Source organism: Ptychodera flava, assembly GCF_041260155.1.
Source record: "Ptychodera flava strain L36383 chromosome 3 unlocalized genomic scaffold, AS_Pfla_20210202 Scaffold_25__1_contigs__length_14229661_pilon, whole genome shotgun sequence".
NCBI lineage: Eukaryota > Metazoa > Hemichordata > Enteropneusta > Ptychoderidae > Ptychodera > Ptychodera flava.
Genome location: NW_027248279.1, coordinates 5,571,192 through 5,591,367, shown reverse-complemented (window position 1 = coordinate 5,591,367; position 20,176 = coordinate 5,571,192). Strand labels below are relative to the sequence as shown.

The following is a 20,176-nucleotide window of genomic DNA, read 5'->3' as shown; positions in this document are numbered from 1 at the left end:
CCCTCGTGTTTGATTTTTGCCCGAAAGAAGATGTCTTTTATTACTTTATTCATTTTATCTGCTGTGATCTATTTTTTTTTCTGGAAAAATTGGGGCCAGTGTTTGATTGTCTTATTTTAAAGTTTATTATCAAACATTGATTGATTAGAATGCTTTTGCGGTTGTAGCGTAGATAACTGTATTACATCATTACTCTTATCATTGTCAATGAGGTATAGTGAGAGTATTGACAAAAAGGCAAAATCAGGGAAAAACGAAAGAAAAGGAACTTTTTTAACAAAATTCATGGAATTTGCAAAAAAGCAAATTAAGTGCGAGAAAGTATGTATTCTCGCATACTTCTCGCAAAAACACGCGAGAAAGCATCCATTTCTCGCAAACTCCTCGCAAATTTCTGTACTAGTTAAAATAGCACCTTCCGAATACAAACGATGTCGTAAAACACACAAAAAACATGTGCATGAAAGCCCTACTGTCGGTTATTCTCAAGCACGATATATTTCAATTAAACGGAATATACTATAAATAAATCTGTGGAAGCAGTAAGGCTCCTCGATAATAAGGTTGTAACATATCTAGGGTTACAATGAGCTATAAAAGTAGCGAGTCAAAATAAACCCTGTGCATCAAATATCATGTACTATTCTCTCGAGTCATAGGCAATATAATAATCTTTACCCGAAAATAGTGAGTCTTATTATATTGTCTAACCTTATCGAGTTGTATTATATCACGCTTCTAAATCTGACTCATGCAGTCATTACGACTAAATCATTGTCGAATAGTTTAGCCCTATGACTAATATATTTTGTAAATGCGGTCAAATTCTTTGGCATCCACTTATAAAATAATTCCAGTATTTATTTCCAGTTTTGATGTGGCCGATGTACACCTGCAACATAAAGTAACACATCTGGGCCAGATGACGTCACAACTGATACCGTTTGGACTTTACCCTTTTGTTGTACCACTTGTTCAGTTACACCCCAACGCAACATTTTTACCTTGCGTATATATAGTTACTTCAGCCTACAAGAGCTAGACTAGTTACACTCAAACATTCATTACACCTCAGAATTATTTACCATCATCGAGCCTGACTCTCTTATAAAATGCCTTTACCTCATCAACATTTAATTTGGAGTCTGAAAGACCCGAGGAGACGGTAAGATTTATCTTTTTTATGGTTATAGTTATGTCAATGATAGGACGCCATTTTGTTGGTAGCATATATTGTATGTACCGACATAACGTGTCACTTCTCTCTCCATCATATTTGTTATTATCTCCGGAAAAAAAATCACTATATTCTACTGTTCTTCTTTAATCATAAAATCACCAGGCCTAATATGGTATGCTAGATCAGAGAAATCAGTATACAAATGCACATGTTTTCTCCAATGTAAGTTAAAAGGGGGTTAACTTTACAAACACTGAAACGGACACAAATAGAATGCTGTTCTTTTTACAGAAAATTCATTAGACTTGTATGGGACGTTAAGTCCAGTTTAAAACCCACTCGACAGAATTCCAAGATCCGCAGTCACATAATGTAGATTTTAAAAGTACATAGCAACAATGTTTCTAAAAATGCTTTAAACAAGTAGATCGCAAGTGACAAGATATCAGAATCTTTCAGTCGAAATGAACTGAACGGTACTTTGTATTTTCCAGTCGACTGCAGCGTTATTTTTTAATCTCGCTTACCAGTGATTACCGGGGGAGCATACATGCCTTTATATTATTCGTACAAAATGCAAATATCGCGCTCTGAAGAATATGTATATGTTCAACAAACCCTTAGATTTCATTTCTGACCTAACACATATTTTATGTAGGTCAAATGGTTTACATACAGAAAGGATGTTTAAATTTATGACGTTAGTTAATTGCAATCATACCAATTCGTCGTCAAAAGCTGTAGGTTACAATATACCTAGTTATTGTATAAGTCAAAAATATACTACATTGTTATTGCATGGGACAAACACAATACAGGGTTACACACTAACAAGTAACAACATGGCTACAAACGTCGATAAAGCATGACATTTATCTTATTAACCAAGATTATTATGATAACAGGGTAACTGATAAACTCAACGGGAACATTAGTCGAAAGCTTTACAGTTTCAATACACATATTGTACTTACTATTGGGACACTGCAATGGTATGTTCTGGGAGGGCGGTAGTGTGTGTCGCATATCTGGTTCTGTATCAAAAACACACATTTACAGGAACAAAAGCTGGTTGTGAAAATAATTTTCGTGGATGATCTATAGGTAGCTCACCTTTTTGCAACAGTTTGCTGAAGACAATTCATTTTTGGACCTTGGAAAGTCACTCTGGTTGCACACAATAAATGATTTATGAAAAGGCTGAGAGATATAGCTATACTCTTCGAGAGAGAAAAATTCATCAGAAATTATATTGAAATGAATTGAACTTTGATCTTATTCATGTGAACACTATTTGAGTTATGAAACGTTAATTGTATTACTTGGTCACATGTAACCGTCATAATAATTTAGAAATTCATGCTTAAGTCAGCAATAGTTGTCCCTTCCGTAAAATGTACTACTTTGTATGTAAATTTTCAGGATCGTAAGAGCTTTAAAGACAAAGATCTGTCTACAAACGCATTCGAAACACTTGTTACCGTGCTATTCGTATTTGCCTCCTGGATCACCGAAAAGTACAATATCCCTGGACTGAACAAAGAGATTGTGGTAGATTTATGTGCCCGACATGGAATATCTATTGAGTCACGAAACGTTTACTGTACTGTGCTTGATATGGAGGTCAGCGATAATCAGAAGCAGTTGCTCAAAATGCTGGTGTTACCCTGATCGCTGCAAGAAGAAAGTCAACGTTAGACCGGCGAGCAATATCCTCCTAAATTAGACTGGCTAGTCAATCATGAAATCCACTTCCCAAACTTGGACAGTTGGAGAATGTAAAATACGTGGTAGGACATGATTCTATGACTGCTGATGCTGCCAGAGATATCCGTGACAGTCTGTTTCCAGATGCAGAGTTACATATCCTAAGGACAGAACTACCAGGAGCGCTGGTCGTGTTTGACGAATGGGACGTTGACAAGTATGGCCTACCAGACTTTCACAGACTTTTGTTGAAAGACATTTCTTCTAAGACAGGCAGATGTGTCAAGGTTTATGCTACTGTACTTGACGTTGGGGTCAGTGACGCCCAGAGAGAAGATGCAGAAAAGTCTGGTATTACTTTGATTCCTGGGAAAAGGCAGAATATCTGGATCCTGAAAATGATCCTATCAACATGCTTTGGCTGTACAACCATAAGAGTTACTATCAGAGACTTGAAAGATCTGAAGAACATACAATTTGTCATCGGATATGCTCCAATGACAGCTTTGCCGCTGCTGATATCAGGAAGAGCTTATTCCCAAATGCAAAGCTTTACCAGATTAATGCAATTCACCCTGATCACCATGCAGAGATGTCAACCAAAGAACAAAGTAAACTAGAAGAGATATGCTGAGAATTGCCAAGAGAATCAGATGCAATGGTGTCCATTGGTCCAAGCATGTACGATTACTTTGAGAATGCATACAGAGCAATTTCCTGACAGGACAATTCCGCACATTGAACTTCTGCCAAAAGTTCGAGAATGTTTCACGAAACAAACTCTCAAATTCACGCAGAATGTGCAACAGCATGTCATATTATCGTACGGAGACTTTGACTTTTGTTCTGATGCTGTGAGTGACTATGGCAAAATTGCCGAGTCAATTGGACACGTGCAACCACACATCAACAAACAAGAGGGTATTGTTTAAAATGGAACATATTGGTATTCCAGGAGCGCTGTCAGAAGAGGTGGATCAAAACTTGAGCAAGCTACTCTCATGTGACTTCAAAGTGACACAACCGAAGCCAACACCCTCTATCGACGAAATTTTAACACATCTCCAACAATGCCATATCTGTGTCACTGGACTATGTCATGCAGACTTTGGATTCTATGGTTTAGAATCAATTGCAGCTGGACTCCCTACATATGTGAAAAAACATTCCCAGTTAGGAACATTTATCACCAAATACTTGAGTGACTATGAAGATCGATGCTTGATAAAGAGTGCACGGGAATGTGTGTGATAAAGTGACACAGGCAATAGAAAAACTCCACGAGCATTCACATGGGCAAAGGAACTCAAGGGTGCATACCTTGGATGTAAAGAGGTGGATAAGAGCTACGGTAGATTTACTGCTTTATTCAAAGAAGGGAAGGAACCATGTGACGGTAAGTATAAATACAGTTGTTCTTCAGGTTTTGGTGAATCAAGTCCATTGATGCGGCGCGATATAATGGTAATTTCGGGACAGATAACCATTTCATTTTGAAGCCAATTCTCACATCTATAAACAACATATGAGCTTATGAAAACACTGTAAAGACTTATAAACACACTTATATAGCAGTGTAATCACACTGGCAAAGGGCAGAGATGGTATGCTGTGCTATTACAGCTTCTATTTAACAGTCGTTAACAGTTAATTTCCCATGATACATCAGTCGTAGACTCATAAAATAAGTATAGTATCATATGAAATACCGATAGGATCATACAAGAGGAATAATGAATCGGTGTGCTGTATAGCACACTGTATGACAATGGGTTGGATCTTCATTCCTACTCGTATATAGAAAACTGAAGTTTATAGTGGTGTTATTTTTAACTCTTTATGTCAGTATCATTCTGTGCATACAGGTGTGTTACTAGGACACGAGTTTTTCAATAACCAATATGAATGTCACCTCTCTATAGTGAGGCAGTTTACATCGTTCAACTAAAACTAAAGGACGTACTCATAGTTTACTCATGGTAATATTTCTGTTAGGTCTTTATGTGACCATTGGAATGAACACACAGCCTTGGCAAGAACATCTGAGAGCACAGAATGAACAACTAAAATGTATATGTAGGCAAGAACCAATCGACCAGTCTGCTGTTGCTGCACTGAAGAATACTATTCAGGAAGTCTCCGAGGCATTAAACAGATGCCCACAATGCCTGAAAAGAAAGGTCGAGCAAATAATAGAGGAGGGTAATGTCGAGATCCTAAAAAGAATCTGCTACAACGCAGACATTGGGGTGAATCAGGTGACAAAGGTCGAAAATGGGTCACTTGGAATGTTGCTCAACTTTCTCAGTATTTTAGGTCTTTACAGATTCAAGTCAAGTGCTCAGACTGGGAGATTTGCTGAGTTATACGAACCATGGTTGATAACAGAGGAGATGAGAGAGATTGCTGCAAAAGTGAAACTGCCCCTGAAACTACAAGTCACATATGACGAGAAGAACTTTGATGAACTTGATGCTTTCTTCATTCAGCGTAAGCTAAGGGAGCCATCATTATTTACGGCCTGGGGTCGTAGGAATGTGAGGGTCACTCAAAAGATTTAAAATGTCAGGGGGGTTTACTGAAAATGTGGAGAGGAAGAAGGGGGGGGTAGTCATTTTTTGCGTGAAATAAATTGAAACGCTCTCTAAGATTGCCCCGTCGCACACATCAATTTCTAAAAAATTTTGGTCCGAGAGGGGACAACCCCCTCTCGTGCTCTCCTTCTTGGGTCTTCTTACAGTTTTACTGGTAAAAGACAAATTGGAAGCACCTCTCAGATTGCACTACACTGCACCATTGCACACATCAATTTCTCAAAATTTTCACAGGATCTGCGACAAAACTCAACTGTTGTTAATTCATCCTTAATTATCACAGAAACATGTTTTAATAGACCTATTCGATAACCATTTTGACATATAAACATACCATATTAAGACTTTTCATTAGAAGCTGGCAGCTGGAGAAATGACACAGGAAGGTCACAGATTTTCTATTCCTGCATTATCATTTGGCTTCAATCTCTATAACTGTTTTTTCACAAAATGTATTGTCATTGATAGGTTGTTGAATATTGTAATCAAACACTGATCATGCAGTAACTGTGAAAATATGAGTGTTCAATGTCATTTTCAAACAGTTTTACTGAGTGCAAAATAAACTGAAACACCTCTCAGATTGCACCATTACACACATCAATTTCTCAAAAATTTCATTACGAGAGGGGAATACCCGCTCTCGTGCTCTCCCCTTGGGATAACTTCCAGGGATGTTCTGACAGTTTCACTTGGTAAAAATAAAACGAAATTTAAAACACTTCTCAGATTACACCAGACTGCATCATTGCACATATCAATATCTTAAAAATTTCCATGCAAGATAGGGGAACCCTGTGACACTTCCCCCTAAGCCTCTCGCACGTTCTCCCCCTGTACTTTCAAATTCTGCCCAGTCAGATATCCAAGTGAAAACCCTGTCATGATACCCATCCAAATTAAACAATATACTATATGGTTGGATACTGGTTATAGCGTGAGCTTTTATATCTGTATTTTGTTGTGACTTTGAATTTCATTTTGTTGGTTTCACCTTTTTCAACTGTCATGAGATAACTGATGATAATCTAGCAAGGTACATCTGGATTTGAATTGTCTCTACTGTTGCTGTTGTTGTTTTGTAAATTTTACAATTACATGCATTGGTATTTAACTTTTCTAAGTGGAGGCGCTCAGTCAAAATTGTAGACTTAGAGAGGGGGGTTACTCAAATTCATCATGGTTGGCGGGGGGGGCATGAAATTCCTCAACCCCCATCCCCTGGCAGTAAATAATGATTGCTCCCTAACTAATGCATTCTAATATTGTAGATGTTTGCATTTAACAATTTGTAATTATCATGGAATGAATTAGAGTCAATGTTTATGTTCAGCACTGACTTTTCAGAACACAATTATGTGACTTGACAATGTTCTTCTTGACAAACAGGAGACGGGGTGCTATCTGACTCATATAGCCACTCTGCTGAAGAAGAAGTTCAAAGATTTGAAAAAGAGCCTCAGTCAAGTTTGGTGGTAAGTATATATCACATTCCGTCAAATTACTGGTAGTCAGGTAGATATGTTTAAAGATTATGATCAACCAATGATTTCAAATGACAAGAGAAGGGGAATCATTAAAATGCATTTCTAATGCATGCCGACAAGAAAGGTATGGCGAATGAAAAGTCGAAAGATATTTAGTGTGACATATCCTATTTTTCTTATCTCCAGGTGGAAAATACTGCTCTCGGTCTTTCACAAACAGGCAATGATGTTGACAAGTTTTCTGTGGAAGGTAGTATTTTACATCAACGTTTGCTCTTTGTTTTGTATGACCACATTTTCCTTGGTACATTCTATGGAAGTGCGAGACTTGGCGACATGAGAGAATAGATAGGTTCATTCGAATTGCAAAATTTTAACTTCAGTGGTTTATACGGTCTCGATGACAGTGTCCCCAGTAATGTCAGAACAAATAATGTAAGCTTGACATAATCACTCTTACAACCTATGGTCAAGCAATGGTATTAATCACCTACGTTTTGTCAAAAAATGCCTGAATCGGCTCAAAATTATTTACAAATATTACTGTAAACTAATGAATTTGGAGTGAAATCATCCCTCGGCATTGCCAAGCAAAAACAGAAAGCTTAAATGTTCTGAAAACAGATTTTTACATCTAAACTGATATCACTTGCTTGGACAATTATGTTCATTTGAAAATTGTGTAATTGTTTGTTAAAGCAAGCTAGCATGAAGTAATCCCCAGTTACACGCAGGTAGAAAGCTATCTCATAAGTACTCTAGAACGTGAAATCACATCATATTATTCAAACTGTCACTCAAAATATTTGTAAACTATATGAAATACTTGTTGATGAATGGATGATATCTTGGGCTCATAACTTTTGGTAAGAAAATTTTAGCCATTGAATTAGCCAAATAGACAACTTTTAGCAACTTTAACGACGATGACTAGATCCATTCATCAAAATGGAGTCAAATTCACCTTAGTCCAATTACACATGTAAATGTGAGTATGCCGTTTTATGAAAACAGTTTAATGTATTTTACTCATAGAAATATCTACTATTGATTTTGAAAGGGCTTTCCAATAGAAAAATTTTACTTTAGCAACTGTCTGAAAGGTTAAATTTCATAATGGAATGACCATTATGAAAAGATTTTCTTGTCAGACAGTGTCCATTGTACATCAAACAAACAGTGATACACTTTACAGCTCTGTAAGTTCTGATCTCCAAGGTAACCAACCAGGTATATTTGAAACACATTTTCGTAACTTTGACATGAGGTTTCTCCATTTTTTCCAGCTCATAGAACTAATAACTATTAAAATTACAATTTCACCAACAGAGCATAAAAAGTATTTGCGCTTGTGACAGGCTCTGTACAGACCCTGACACAATAATGAATACTCAAACATGTTCTTTTCATTGTGGTGCAGGTCTCTGTCAGCAAAGACGTCCCGTTGCTATGACAGGGGCTAATGTACAGGACCATGGCCAGGGCTGTGGTGAAATGGCTATATACAGTGCTGTACACACAGTGATGTGATTATAAGGGCCAGGAATTTTTGCCTATCTAAGCACTGTATTTATAACACAATTATGCCTGTATTCATTTCTGTTGACAAAATTTGTCCGTTTTTATCAAAATATACACCCTGAAATTTGACAAATTTTCAGACCCTGTAACAGGCCCTGTAAATAAAACACTAACACATCACTGTTTGTACACCAGTATTTTAGTCCTGTGGTTACAGCTCTGGATACACTCAGAAATTACATCTGATTCACTAAATACATTCAGGCCTGATACAGACCTGTTCATACACCCCTGATATCTGACAAATTTTACAGTTCCTATAACAGCGGTTATTTCTTAGGGACTGTTACAGGTACTGATCAAACCCTGTTACAGGCATGTACTGAAATCTGTCTGTTGTTTTCTTGCTATCTACTGCGGCACAAAAATTAGCTTGTCAATCATTTAACTTACGCATACTGAACTAGACGCCAATGTACTCTCACAGATTTACTCCAGGTGAGTACACTGCTTTCTGTTTACATTTACAAACATGCATCTTATATTACGTTTAACTTTTATTAAACAAATTAATTTTCTTTCTTCAACAGCCTTAGAAACACAAGTTGAAAGGTCTGGCAATATTGTTAGACCAAAAAAAGCTCTCTCAGAAAATGGTAGCTACTGTGATATGTGCTTGATAGATCTTAAACAGCCAGGAATTAATGCCGACGAGCAAAGAAAATTTGAAGTTCTCAAAGCGTCATCTCTAGATGATGAAATGTCACAGTTTTGTGAGCAGCATCAAGAAAAACTTAGAGAGTTGAAAAGTGCTAAGGCAGAGCAGTTAAAAGAGGTAGCAAAGGAATTAGAACGAGCTAGGAAAGAAAATAATGATATTCAAAATAATTAGACAACAAGCTTAAAGAAATTAATAAAGCTGCTGAAGTTTGTGAATCTCAGTTAAATGAAAGCAGGAGAGAAAAGTCACTATTAGATAATGAGTATGAGAGAAGACAAAAAGCAGTTAGCCAGGGCTAATAAAATAGCAACAGATAAAGGTATTGAAAACAGTGCCCTCAAAGACAAAATAAAAGACCTAGAGGAAAAGCTTAATGCAAGCCAGGATTTGATGAATAGGTTTGAGGCAGATAAAGATAATATTACCTTAGAAAGTAAAAACCCGAAAGAAAAACTTGACAATGCCATTAAAGAAACAGCAAATCTAACATACCAGCTAGAAACAGTTGTAAAGGAAGGGAACAAGATACAAGAGGAGCTGGATAATGCTAGGAAAGAAATGCTGAATTTGGAAATGAAGTTAAACGGTGAGTTAATTAATGATTCATGCAAAACTAATTAACAACTTTCTATTTGAAAATGTTACAATTGTTGAATAGTAACCAAAAGTTTGGAAATGTTACACCGCGACAAAGATTCAGTGCAGGAAAACTGGGAAATCAATGGTACAATATGCGATGAAATTGTCCGTCACTGTTTCAATGGAAACAGTCGCAACTCTGACAATTGTCAGCTTAGATGCAGACAACTTCACTGAAGTCTCTACAATGAATGTATTGTGTTGAGAACAGATGTAAAATATTTTCATTTGTTTTGAAATGAAATGACATTTTACATAAATCAATGGTAAAGTTGAATATCATTCGATGAGTAACTTTTGAAGTCTTTATGTTTGTACTTTTACTGCTTGTAAAATCTTTGTTCACATTTTGTATTTTGCTAAAAGTGATAACCTCATGACAATCTTCAAGAACCTTAACCTTTACCTAGTAGAAATCATTCTTTACCAAATCAGCTTTTAACATTGTAAAACATGCTGATGCAAAATTGCGTACATGTTTTATCACATTTGTATAGGATTAGAAGATATGTTTTCTACACTGTTTCAATCATGTGAAATGCTACTGTGACTCAGCAGACATCTGCGTTTATTATTTTCAACCAAAACCAGGCACATTTTCAAACTTAAAGCCCCTGGTTAAGTCATATTCTAATTCAATGATTAACAGCATTTTCTAATTGACAAAATTGTTGATCTAAGCCACTATTTTTTCATTATTTCTGCTATGTATGTAAATTTCATGTTTTTGCTATGCTCTAAAAACAAAGTGGACATCCAAAATTTACTTTGTCAACACTGCATCTGTACATGTTAAATGCACTGTTTTGAATTTACATTTGAATTCTAGCCTTAACAATATAGGCTAAGCTGACAAGTTCAATATCCAATATTGTGTATGTGTGTGTGATGTATGTGTGTGTGTGTGTGTGTGTGTGTGTGTGTGTGTGTGTGTGTGTGTGTGTGTGTGTGTATATATATATATTATATATTATATGTGGGTGTGTGTGTGTGTGTGTGTGTGTGTGTGATGTATGTGTGTGTATATATATATATATATATATATATATATATATATATATATATATATATATACACACACACACCTTGAAAACAAGAGAGGAAAAATAAACTGTACTTTACAAAAAAAAAAAAAAAAAAACAAATCATTGACAGTTTCAGCAATTGGCCCAGTGCGTCAATATAGTCCATAGCATTAAATAAGTAAAAGTGGTCTTTTTCACTTGCTTGCTTGCATGCCCGCTATGATTTCATAAACCTAATCAACTGATTATCTCCACGGGTAAGACAATTTGCAGGCAATTTGTTGGAAACTCAAAAACTACTACAGTGAGTCAGCAACATACAGTAGAAACGGTGTGAGGCTGACACATAACACCTGATATACTTTACAGAAAACGCAGTTGACTTAAGTTTATGCAAAGTGGTACAAGTACATTATCATTACATTTACAGAACATGTAGTTGAATACTATCTGTTGTATGTTGTCACTCAAACAAGAAAAGTGGACAGTGAGTTTGATGTTGCACCATATAACTAAAAGTCTTTACACTCCAATGATTAAGCTTTCAATTGCAGCACATCAAAAGACAATGAAAGACTGTGACTTAATGCGTGACCACGTTTTATTTTCAGAGTCAAGAGCATGCTACCCTAGTAATTTAGAAATGATTGATAAAGTATATGGAGGTAAGTGTTGATTGAGTTCTTATTCTGGCAGATCTAAGGTAGCATGTACATAGGGGACAGGCTGACATTTGGGCTCAATATTTTCAATTCTTCTCTTTGATATCTACCATTTGTGGGTGCTCATTATAATGTTCTTGGTTTAAGAAAACATTCACCGTCTTAGCTTTATAGAAATCAGAAACGTGTGTTTTTTAAGTTAATACATTGAACAACATTTTGCATTTCAAATATTGGTAAATGTTGGGTAATTTGTTTCTCTGGTATCAAACTGATGTCATGTAAGAGAACGATTGAAAGTTTCATTGGGGAAAGTTTGAGCATTACTTTAATCTCTCACTATTGAGGAGCATACTACTTCGATAAAAAATGATGCGAATTGTTGTATGATTTTAACCAATCCCATTGTTTTCTATGGTAAAGTTGGATCTCTAGAGAGGGAAATGGGGTGAAAGGGTGAGAAGCTCCTATTACTGGTCAAAAATTCTACTAACTTACAACCTGACTCAGGAATTGACATTCAGCCTCTTCAACACAAATTATAGCAATAGGGAGTGAAATCAAAGTAAGACTATTTGGAAATTATGGAGAAATCTGAAGTACGCTAAATTACATGAAGGCATTAAGATTTATCACAGCAAATGCATTCGACATTGATATATTTAGGCTTGACCCTTTTGGGACAAACTTCTTTGGAAAATGCCTAAATAACTCACCCGAATGTGAATGAATGAAATGCAAGTTAATTTAACTGATCTTAAATTCACCGGGTCTTTCCAGTTGATCAAATTAATAGCCCAGCAAATTGATTGTATTGTTCTAAGGAGACACCAATTATTTATGGTCAGACCTAGTAACAAGTATTCAGCAAATTTCCCGGGCACAATTTATATATACCACTTAATTTTACGGAAGACTCAACACCAAACTAGTGATGCTTTTATACTTTTTTCAACTGAATGTTTAATTTTCAAACTATCAATCACATAATAAACATTGCCCTTTATAATTTCAAGTTGTTAATTTTGAGTCACTTTCAGTGCTCTATATTATTCCAGAAGAGTCATCTGTTGCCAGGAATGCACTGATTAGGCTAGGCTGCTGCTTGTCTTAACCATACCCTTTGCTTTTCCAAATGTATTGCTGGAGAGTAGTGGATTATCCTTTCACCACCATGGTTTGGCCCAAAACTCATTCTTACAATGATGATTGTGAACCTGATTTCCAGGGAATCAGGGGTGAACAGATTAATACGTCTGTTCCTGTTATTGAGTTTCTTGTTCGGCCTCTGTTTATGCCTATTAGCTTGTTTGATTATGCAAACCAAACTCCATTATTGTCAATCCAATAAAACACACAGCTTATTCAGGAAGTACTCCACTTGAGTCCCTGAATGATGGATGCGATACACATCCATGTATTCAGCTCTCTCGTCAACCCAACATCCATGAATTCTCTGAAAGATGAAAAGAAAAAAAACAAAAAATAAGAAAAACTTACGATTACCAGCCATTGATATTCAAGAACTTTCTTCCCAAGAACCATTGCACCATTTGAACTGAAATTTTGCTCATATTATCATAAGTGTAAGTACTTAAAGTTTGCAAAATGCATATGGATCGGTCATGTGATTTGGCAACCATATTCGATTTTCAAAAATACCAATTTAATCTTAAAAATCTTCTTCTCCAGAACAAAAACATCGTTTGAACTGAAATTTGACTCATATCATCTTTAGTGTGCGCATTTTGAAGTTTGCGCAAAACGTTTCAATCGGTCACATGGTTTTTTGGTGGCCATATTGGTTTTTGCGAAAACCCATGTCCATAAATCTTCTTCTCCAGAACCACCACACTATTTTAACTAAATTTTGTTCCTATCATCCATTGTGTGATTACTATCAAATTTGCGAAAGGCATATGGATCGGTCACGTGGTTTGGCAGCTATATTGGATTTCAAATAAAAAACTGTAATAACCATGAGATGATATTAACAGTTATTTTTTACAATGACCAATAGACCATTCAAGCTCAAAATTTGCACATTGTATCATAAGTGCAAGTAGTTTCCACCATGGCGACCGCTTGGGCTTCACCAGCGCTGCATATTTTACAACAGAAACAACGACCATTTTCACAATGTTGTTAATCAATTTCCAGGACTATTTGTCGCATGGATTTTCACAAAACCTTTAAAATATTAAAAGACTTACAGTGACTTCTAGGTTTGTACCTAGTCATTAACAAAGTTCGTACTTGAACTTTAATGTACTTAGATGCCAACAAAGTGAATTAAATGCGTCTGAATTGTCTATGGTGCAGGGCCCTCAGCAACCCTTTTGCCAGTACATGATTAGATGTATAAGTTTGTTACAAATCACCGTGGTTACTTACCATGTAATGCAGTATTGACCTTGCTTATCTTTGAGCATCATAACCGTTCCTGTACAGCGTTGTCTCTCTGAAAAGATCGAGGCATGTATATGTAGTCATTACACGGCAAACATTTTTAATCTTTGAACAATATGTTATAATGAAGATAATCTAAATGCTTGGTGGTATTGTGCATATCTCAAGGGTTTCTTTCAATACTCCTGCCTTTTGACAGGTAATTGATATTCCTTTCCCGTCAGCAAACATATCATCCTACAATAAACCTGTAAACTTAAGAATATTTAACTGTAAAAGCTTAATTGATTTGTCTTAGCTCAACAATAATTCAGAACTAAGTAAGTACACCTGAGGTGTCAGTCCTCATAACTCTCTAGATTGCCAATGAAAACTTAGGTGGCTTGTTTCATCAGTTTTTAACTGATTAAAGAAGCCAATGTGCTGTTAAAAGATATGTTACAGCATTATTGCAGGTGTTTAAACTCTTAGTCAGCACTATTTTCCTACGACAGTATATCTGGGAGGACCAAGAAGTTAGTTACTACTCTTACACCTGATCACATGAAAATGGGTTACTTTGAAACGACTTGTTATCTCTACCGATACTCTGGTCTCTTACTCAAAATGAAAAAATGCATTTGCAATTTAACTGCAGACTAGTAACTGGTTCTGAGCCAATGATCGTTGGTCTTTGTAAGGATAGTCAATTTCCATATATGGTAATTCAGAGAATCTGAGGACATTTTAAGAGTTTCACAGTAACAGATGCCATCTGACAACTTGGAGCTTGACAAATATGGTGGTTGAAAATGAAATCTCACAGCCAGTCATTTTTAGAGGCCATTAGAAGGTTCCAGCTCAAATGTAATGATTTGTAGAATGTGTAGTTCTTACTGCATTATGGATGGAAATCTGTTTTGACCCTCAAGGTCAGAGGGATCGAACAGGGTTTTCACTCTGCATACAGCCTAAACTGAAAGTAATGCAACACCTACCCTCCATAGCAAGCAGGGAAAGACACTAAGGGTTGTCCGATTGCCCGGGGCAAGTGAAAGTCACGTTCGGGCAAGTGAACCTCCGATGCAACTTGCCCGACGGGACAAGTGAAACGATTTTCTGGTGAGGGAACAAAAAATTTTCATATTATGTCATGATTGTGAACATTTCCATAAGATTTTTCATAAAATTGCATGAAGAGTTGATGAAAAGAATCATGTAATCGCTTTCAATAAATGCAGTTCAAACAATACCACCGGTTAAATACCGTACGCTGATTTTGCATATGAAAAAGCTATTCAGCTGGTGGAGCGTACGTTCACAAAGTTCATTGCATTGACTGTGAGGTTACGGTGTCTCACAATATGTTCGATACGGTAAAAAAAAAGAAACACACAGCGGATTTTGTGCTTTGTATGAACGTTTATAATGATGTGAAAATAAAGTCCAGTGGTGAAAAATCACCACAAAAAAGGAGACTTTTACTAAAACGTACTCTTCAATGTTAACTTGTTGAGTGACAGTGAGTGGCATCCTGGCAAGACGGCATGCAATGAAAGTCATGAGCAAGCTTTTGTGTCAATGGGTCCAGTCTTTGAATTTTCAATGAACACTGACTTAATTTTAAGGCAAATAAGCAAAAAGTTACTTGTCCGTGGTGACCAACATCTCTGTTTGTGAATTTTCACATTCTAAAATGACTGTCAAGAAGCAATTGGCGCGAGTTTGACATCGAGAAATTCAGCTTTCAAGACGCATTGAAAACTACCGACGCCTTAGGTTGTTGGTTTAAATTCTAATTAGTCTGCGCATGAGCATTAAAAAGACCACCTAGGTTATTAGAAAAACATAGGATACTGGTATAGTGCAATGGTAATCCAAACTTCATAGGGCTTGTGTATGATGTCAGCGCAGTAAAAACATGACAAAGAAGTACATTATTTTTCAGAAGCTTCAAAACATTCCTTATAGCTACAGATTTTTTTCTTTCTGTATATATAAGTTAAAACTTTTAACTGCAAAAATACTTTGAAGGTACAATTAAAATGGCTGTTATTATTTGTACATTAAGACCTAAGAAGTAAACATACAAACATATGAACTGTTAGAATTTTTTCTATGAATATGAAAGCTCCACTAGCTGTAAATCTTGAAATTTGTTGACCTAAAAAGGCTTCCTATTTTTTCTGGTTTTCTTTAAATTCTACCCATTAACAGGATATAGTCTTTTGCAGCTTTACAAAACATTCTTTAGTGAAAAAATTGGACAAGTAAATTTACATTTCACACCATACTACAAAGAAAACAAAACATTTTTGTCCCAGTTGAAAACATTCAACACTATGCATTACATTGGACTACTCTGTTGTTTCCGTGAATATTCAAATGCATATATGCACGGTGTACACTGTTTTTGCTATATTTGCATTGGGTGCCATTTTACGTTTGGGCACACATTTATTTTTTCTTGTTCAAAATTGCACATGCAGTCTCACTGGGCAGTTAACAATACTTGTATTCCAACCCCTCAAAGAGCACATTCCAAAAATTTTGTTTTAGTTCAGAAGTAAAATCACATAAAGAATGCTAAATGATACTGCTAGTGGGGCTTTGATAATTAAATTAATATAAATGAGCCATCCAGCACTCTTAGAAGTGTGAGGAGAACCCTATGAGAATGTCTGACATTTTCTCATGATAACATGATAATTTTCAAAATAAAGTGTGTGAAATGAAAAACCAACGTTTTTTTTTCAAACACGTAAATTATACTGGGCAAGTGGTTTTCCAATTGGGGCAAGTGAACCGAACCCCCCACTTGCCCGAAGGGCAAGTGGATAAAAAAATAAGTGTCTTTCCCTGGCAAGTCATCTCTATATACTAGTAATACTTTATGGAAAGTTCTTGAACACCTTGTTGATCTCTCTCAAGCATTTGATTCTGTCAATCATTCTATTCTTCTTCTCAAAAAACTTCATGTCAATAATACACATCTGACAACAATTCAATGGTTCAAAAGCTATACCTCACAGCAATGATTGGATAAATATTTTTGCAAGTTAAATCAGGGTAAAAAAAACTGGTGTTCCTAGCAGGAGCAGTGTACATGCGGGGTCATAACTCTTAGGCTACAAAAATGATCTTCTTACTTGACAACAATCCAGTATTCCGATTTGAAGTTTTGCAGATGATATCAACTAGACTGCTACCATTCTTATATCAGTGCACTCCATGCTTATTTGCAAAAAGAATGAATCGTTCATCAACATGGTGAGGGATGTAGAAAAATAGCCGGCAGCCGGCAAAACAACCGGCTGTCAGCTAAAAATTACCGGCTGTAAAAATTTGGTTTTGTAAAACATCAGGACATTTTGCACAAACTTAATGTGCACACATAATACTTGTACCTACTTATATACTTTTATTTTTGCCACATAAAACCAAATCCTCGATGGTTTCATTCTAACTAGCCCAAACAAAAACATTTCAAAATATAAGTTCATTCTCTTTTGCACCGGTCAGCAACTTCAAAAATTTCCTTGCTGTATAGATTCCCTTATTATTTAAAATATTACTATAAATTTATCTACCTCCACTACCTGCCTTCGTTTATGCCTTGACCTTGAACTTAAATGAGACGATGTAGTATGCCTTCGCCGAGCACTGACCTATAGGCCCATGCCATGTGTTGCATTCCTTTTATGCTACCATACTATTGAAAACCACATTGAGCCTTGTCGTACTTCATGACACTTATCAAACTGTGTTGTTTTAAATTCATCTGTTCATTGCTACAACACTTGGAGTAAGTTCCATATTCCTAAAGCCCACTGCCGTTCATTAGGACATCATGGATCTGTTCTTGCAACACATTTTAACAGCTCAGTTACATTTTCATGACTTAGTGATACATTTTTATCTGGCTTACTAACTTTTAAGTGATTTTACTGTTCTTTTTTATGATGTTATTTTCATATGCTTAATTCTTCATGTTAAATGGTTTAGATTTTTCAGTCTGTTTTTTGATGAATTCAGCCCTTATTTAATGTTTTTAATTTTAACTCTGCAGTATTCTATTTATTCAATGCATGGAAATCCATATAATGCATTGATTTAAAGAAATAGATGAACAAAATGAAGTTTTCTGAGTCCCTTATGTAACCACTATACACAGGTTTGGTTGTATTCAGTTCCACAATATGACAGTATGATAACAGCAGGGTAACAGTGATGGTCTGTGAAATGTCAAACAAACACGGATAATACAAATTCACACATACCTGCAAACAAATCTTGACAGGTACCTGATCTAGCTGTCCCTATGTTTCAGTCATTTATCAAGAATACAGAATGGTAGCTCTGCACGCTACTGAAGTGACTGCAAATAAATGAAAAATATTTCAGAATTATTTCTAACAGACTGTTGAGGGGCATGGTTCTACATAATTGCTGTAAATAGACAATAAAATTCATCCAAAATATTCCTACATTGACCCTTTGGTATCACACAAGTGTAAATAAATATGAAATCATTAGGTGCCTAGATGAGATTAAATAATCTCAAATATTGAAGTTTATAAAAATTCACAAATATCAATATTCTTAAATACAGCTGCTAGAAACAGAAACAAAGCTGGCCAAAATTATTTTTGAACAATACACACAAAAGAAGCCTAGAAACTGGAAAACTTGGAAAATTTAATTCATAATATGACATAAACTGGTCCAATAATCATTTCCATGCAAGGTAATACATTACCAGGTCCATGGGACATTTGTGATTTACAAATTTAAGTAGGACCATCCTGAACCACTGATAGTTAGTGGTGGTACCAGGTGTCCGGAATGGGTAAGCGTACCCTGCTAGCATGCTACACCCGTCAGGATTGGTCCCAAAATTGTCTAAATATTGTAATTACAATTTTGGTGAACTGTGCAATTTAAATGGTCTGAACTTTAGGCCATGTGAGATTTGAAATTAAAACAACTTTGAAAGAAATTGAAACACCTGTGAAAATTATTGACATGACACTTTAAAGGTAAATAATTGTAAGAATTTCGGAAATTCGTTTACACAATAGAAAGGAATATTTTCCTCATGGAGCTTTCACTGAGTTAGACAAATCTCCATGTCAATAAAAAATGTTCATTTCAATAATTTCCTTGAGTCAAAGAAATAAAAACTTACCTGTAGCTCCTATCATTAAACATTGACCTTTGACCTCTTCTTTACTCTACAGGTCACGAATGGACATTGCAGGTATTGGGCAGTGAGAAGTCTGGTACAGAGCCAGGACAGTTTAATTCACCACATGGTCTGGCATGGCATGGAGATCAGCTTGTGATCTGTGACACAGAAAACCATCGCATACAAATACTCAATAAGAATAAGGTGGTCATAGAAATTATCAGATTTGATGGTCAGTTTAACAAAGAATTCAAGCCATGGGATGTGGCCATATCCCCTGATGGTCACTTCTTTATCACTGACATCGGTAATAACCAAATAATTATTTGTGACCAAAATAAAAAAATTATTCAAATTATTCCCCAAAGTGCAGACATTGAGGTTAGGAGCATTACTGTAATGGCAGCATCTATTTTGTCACTGACAGCAAAGGTAAAAGTTTGATCAAATACAACATCAAAGATGGAATACTTGTTGCAAGAGTCAGTGATCTATTCAGTTATCCACACTCTGTAATGGCTACTAGCAACAACCATCTCTTAGTGTCAGACTACAACGAACATGTCATTCATGTTTTAGATTCTGATTTGAATTTTCTGAATTCATATCGCAATGATAGGTTAAAGTATCCACGAGGCTTGGATGTCGATTCACACGGCAATATTTATATTTGTAGAAGCAGAATGAGGAGTAATGGCATTGTAAAACTGAGATCTGATGGACAATTGGATTGTGTATTATTTGAAGGTGTTGTGTATTACCCAGAGTTCATTGCAGTCAATGATGACATCACAACAACAATTGCTGTCACAGAGTGGCCGTCCTGGTCGTATCAGTCCTTCCACCAAATCAGTGTATACTCTGTATCAACATAGATATGCATTACAATCTCATCAAAATATCACCATTTTTAACACATTTTTCACATCCTACACCCCAAGTTTGGACTAAAAATCTCTTGTCCTCAACTCGACACAGAACTTCATGTGCATCCGGATCAGAATTGTGAAAATTTCAGGAATTTTTTGAAAATGAATTGAAAGCAATGGACGGTCTGCATCGGT

At 35.9% G+C, this 20,176-nt stretch overlaps 1 protein-coding gene across 1 annotated transcript; it reads left to right on the top strand.

The window, feature by feature from the left end:
• The first annotated feature begins 977 nt into the window (after positions 1-977).
• Positions 978-19,514, top strand: LOC139125525 (uncharacterized). Its single transcript, XM_070691591.1, has 8 exons — positions 978-1,165; positions 2,603-4,283; positions 4,883-5,377; positions 6,871-6,956; positions 7,155-7,218; positions 9,080-9,796; positions 11,486-11,539; positions 19,165-19,514. The coding sequence occupies exons 3-6, from the start codon at positions 4,903-4,905 to the stop codon at positions 9,379-9,381; spliced, it is 927 nt and encodes a 308-aa protein (XP_070547692.1). The 5' UTR covers positions 978-1,165; positions 2,603-4,283; positions 4,883-4,902; the 3' UTR covers positions 9,382-9,796; positions 11,486-11,539; positions 19,165-19,514.
• The last annotated feature ends 662 nt before the right edge of the window (positions 19,515-20,176 follow it).

Coding starts and splice junctions, on each gene's coding strand:
- LOC139125525 (XM_070691591.1), top strand. CDS start 4,903: ATGAACACACAGCCTTGGCAAGAACATCTGAGAGCACAGAATGAACAA. Junction 5,378..6,870: donor TGATGCTTTCTTCATTCAGC/GTAAGCTAAGGG, acceptor CTTGACAAACAG/GAGACGGGGTGCTATCTGAC. Junction 7,219..9,079: donor TGACAAGTTTTCTGTGGAAG/GTAGTATTTTAC, acceptor TTTCTTCAACAG/CCTTAGAAACACAAGTTGAA.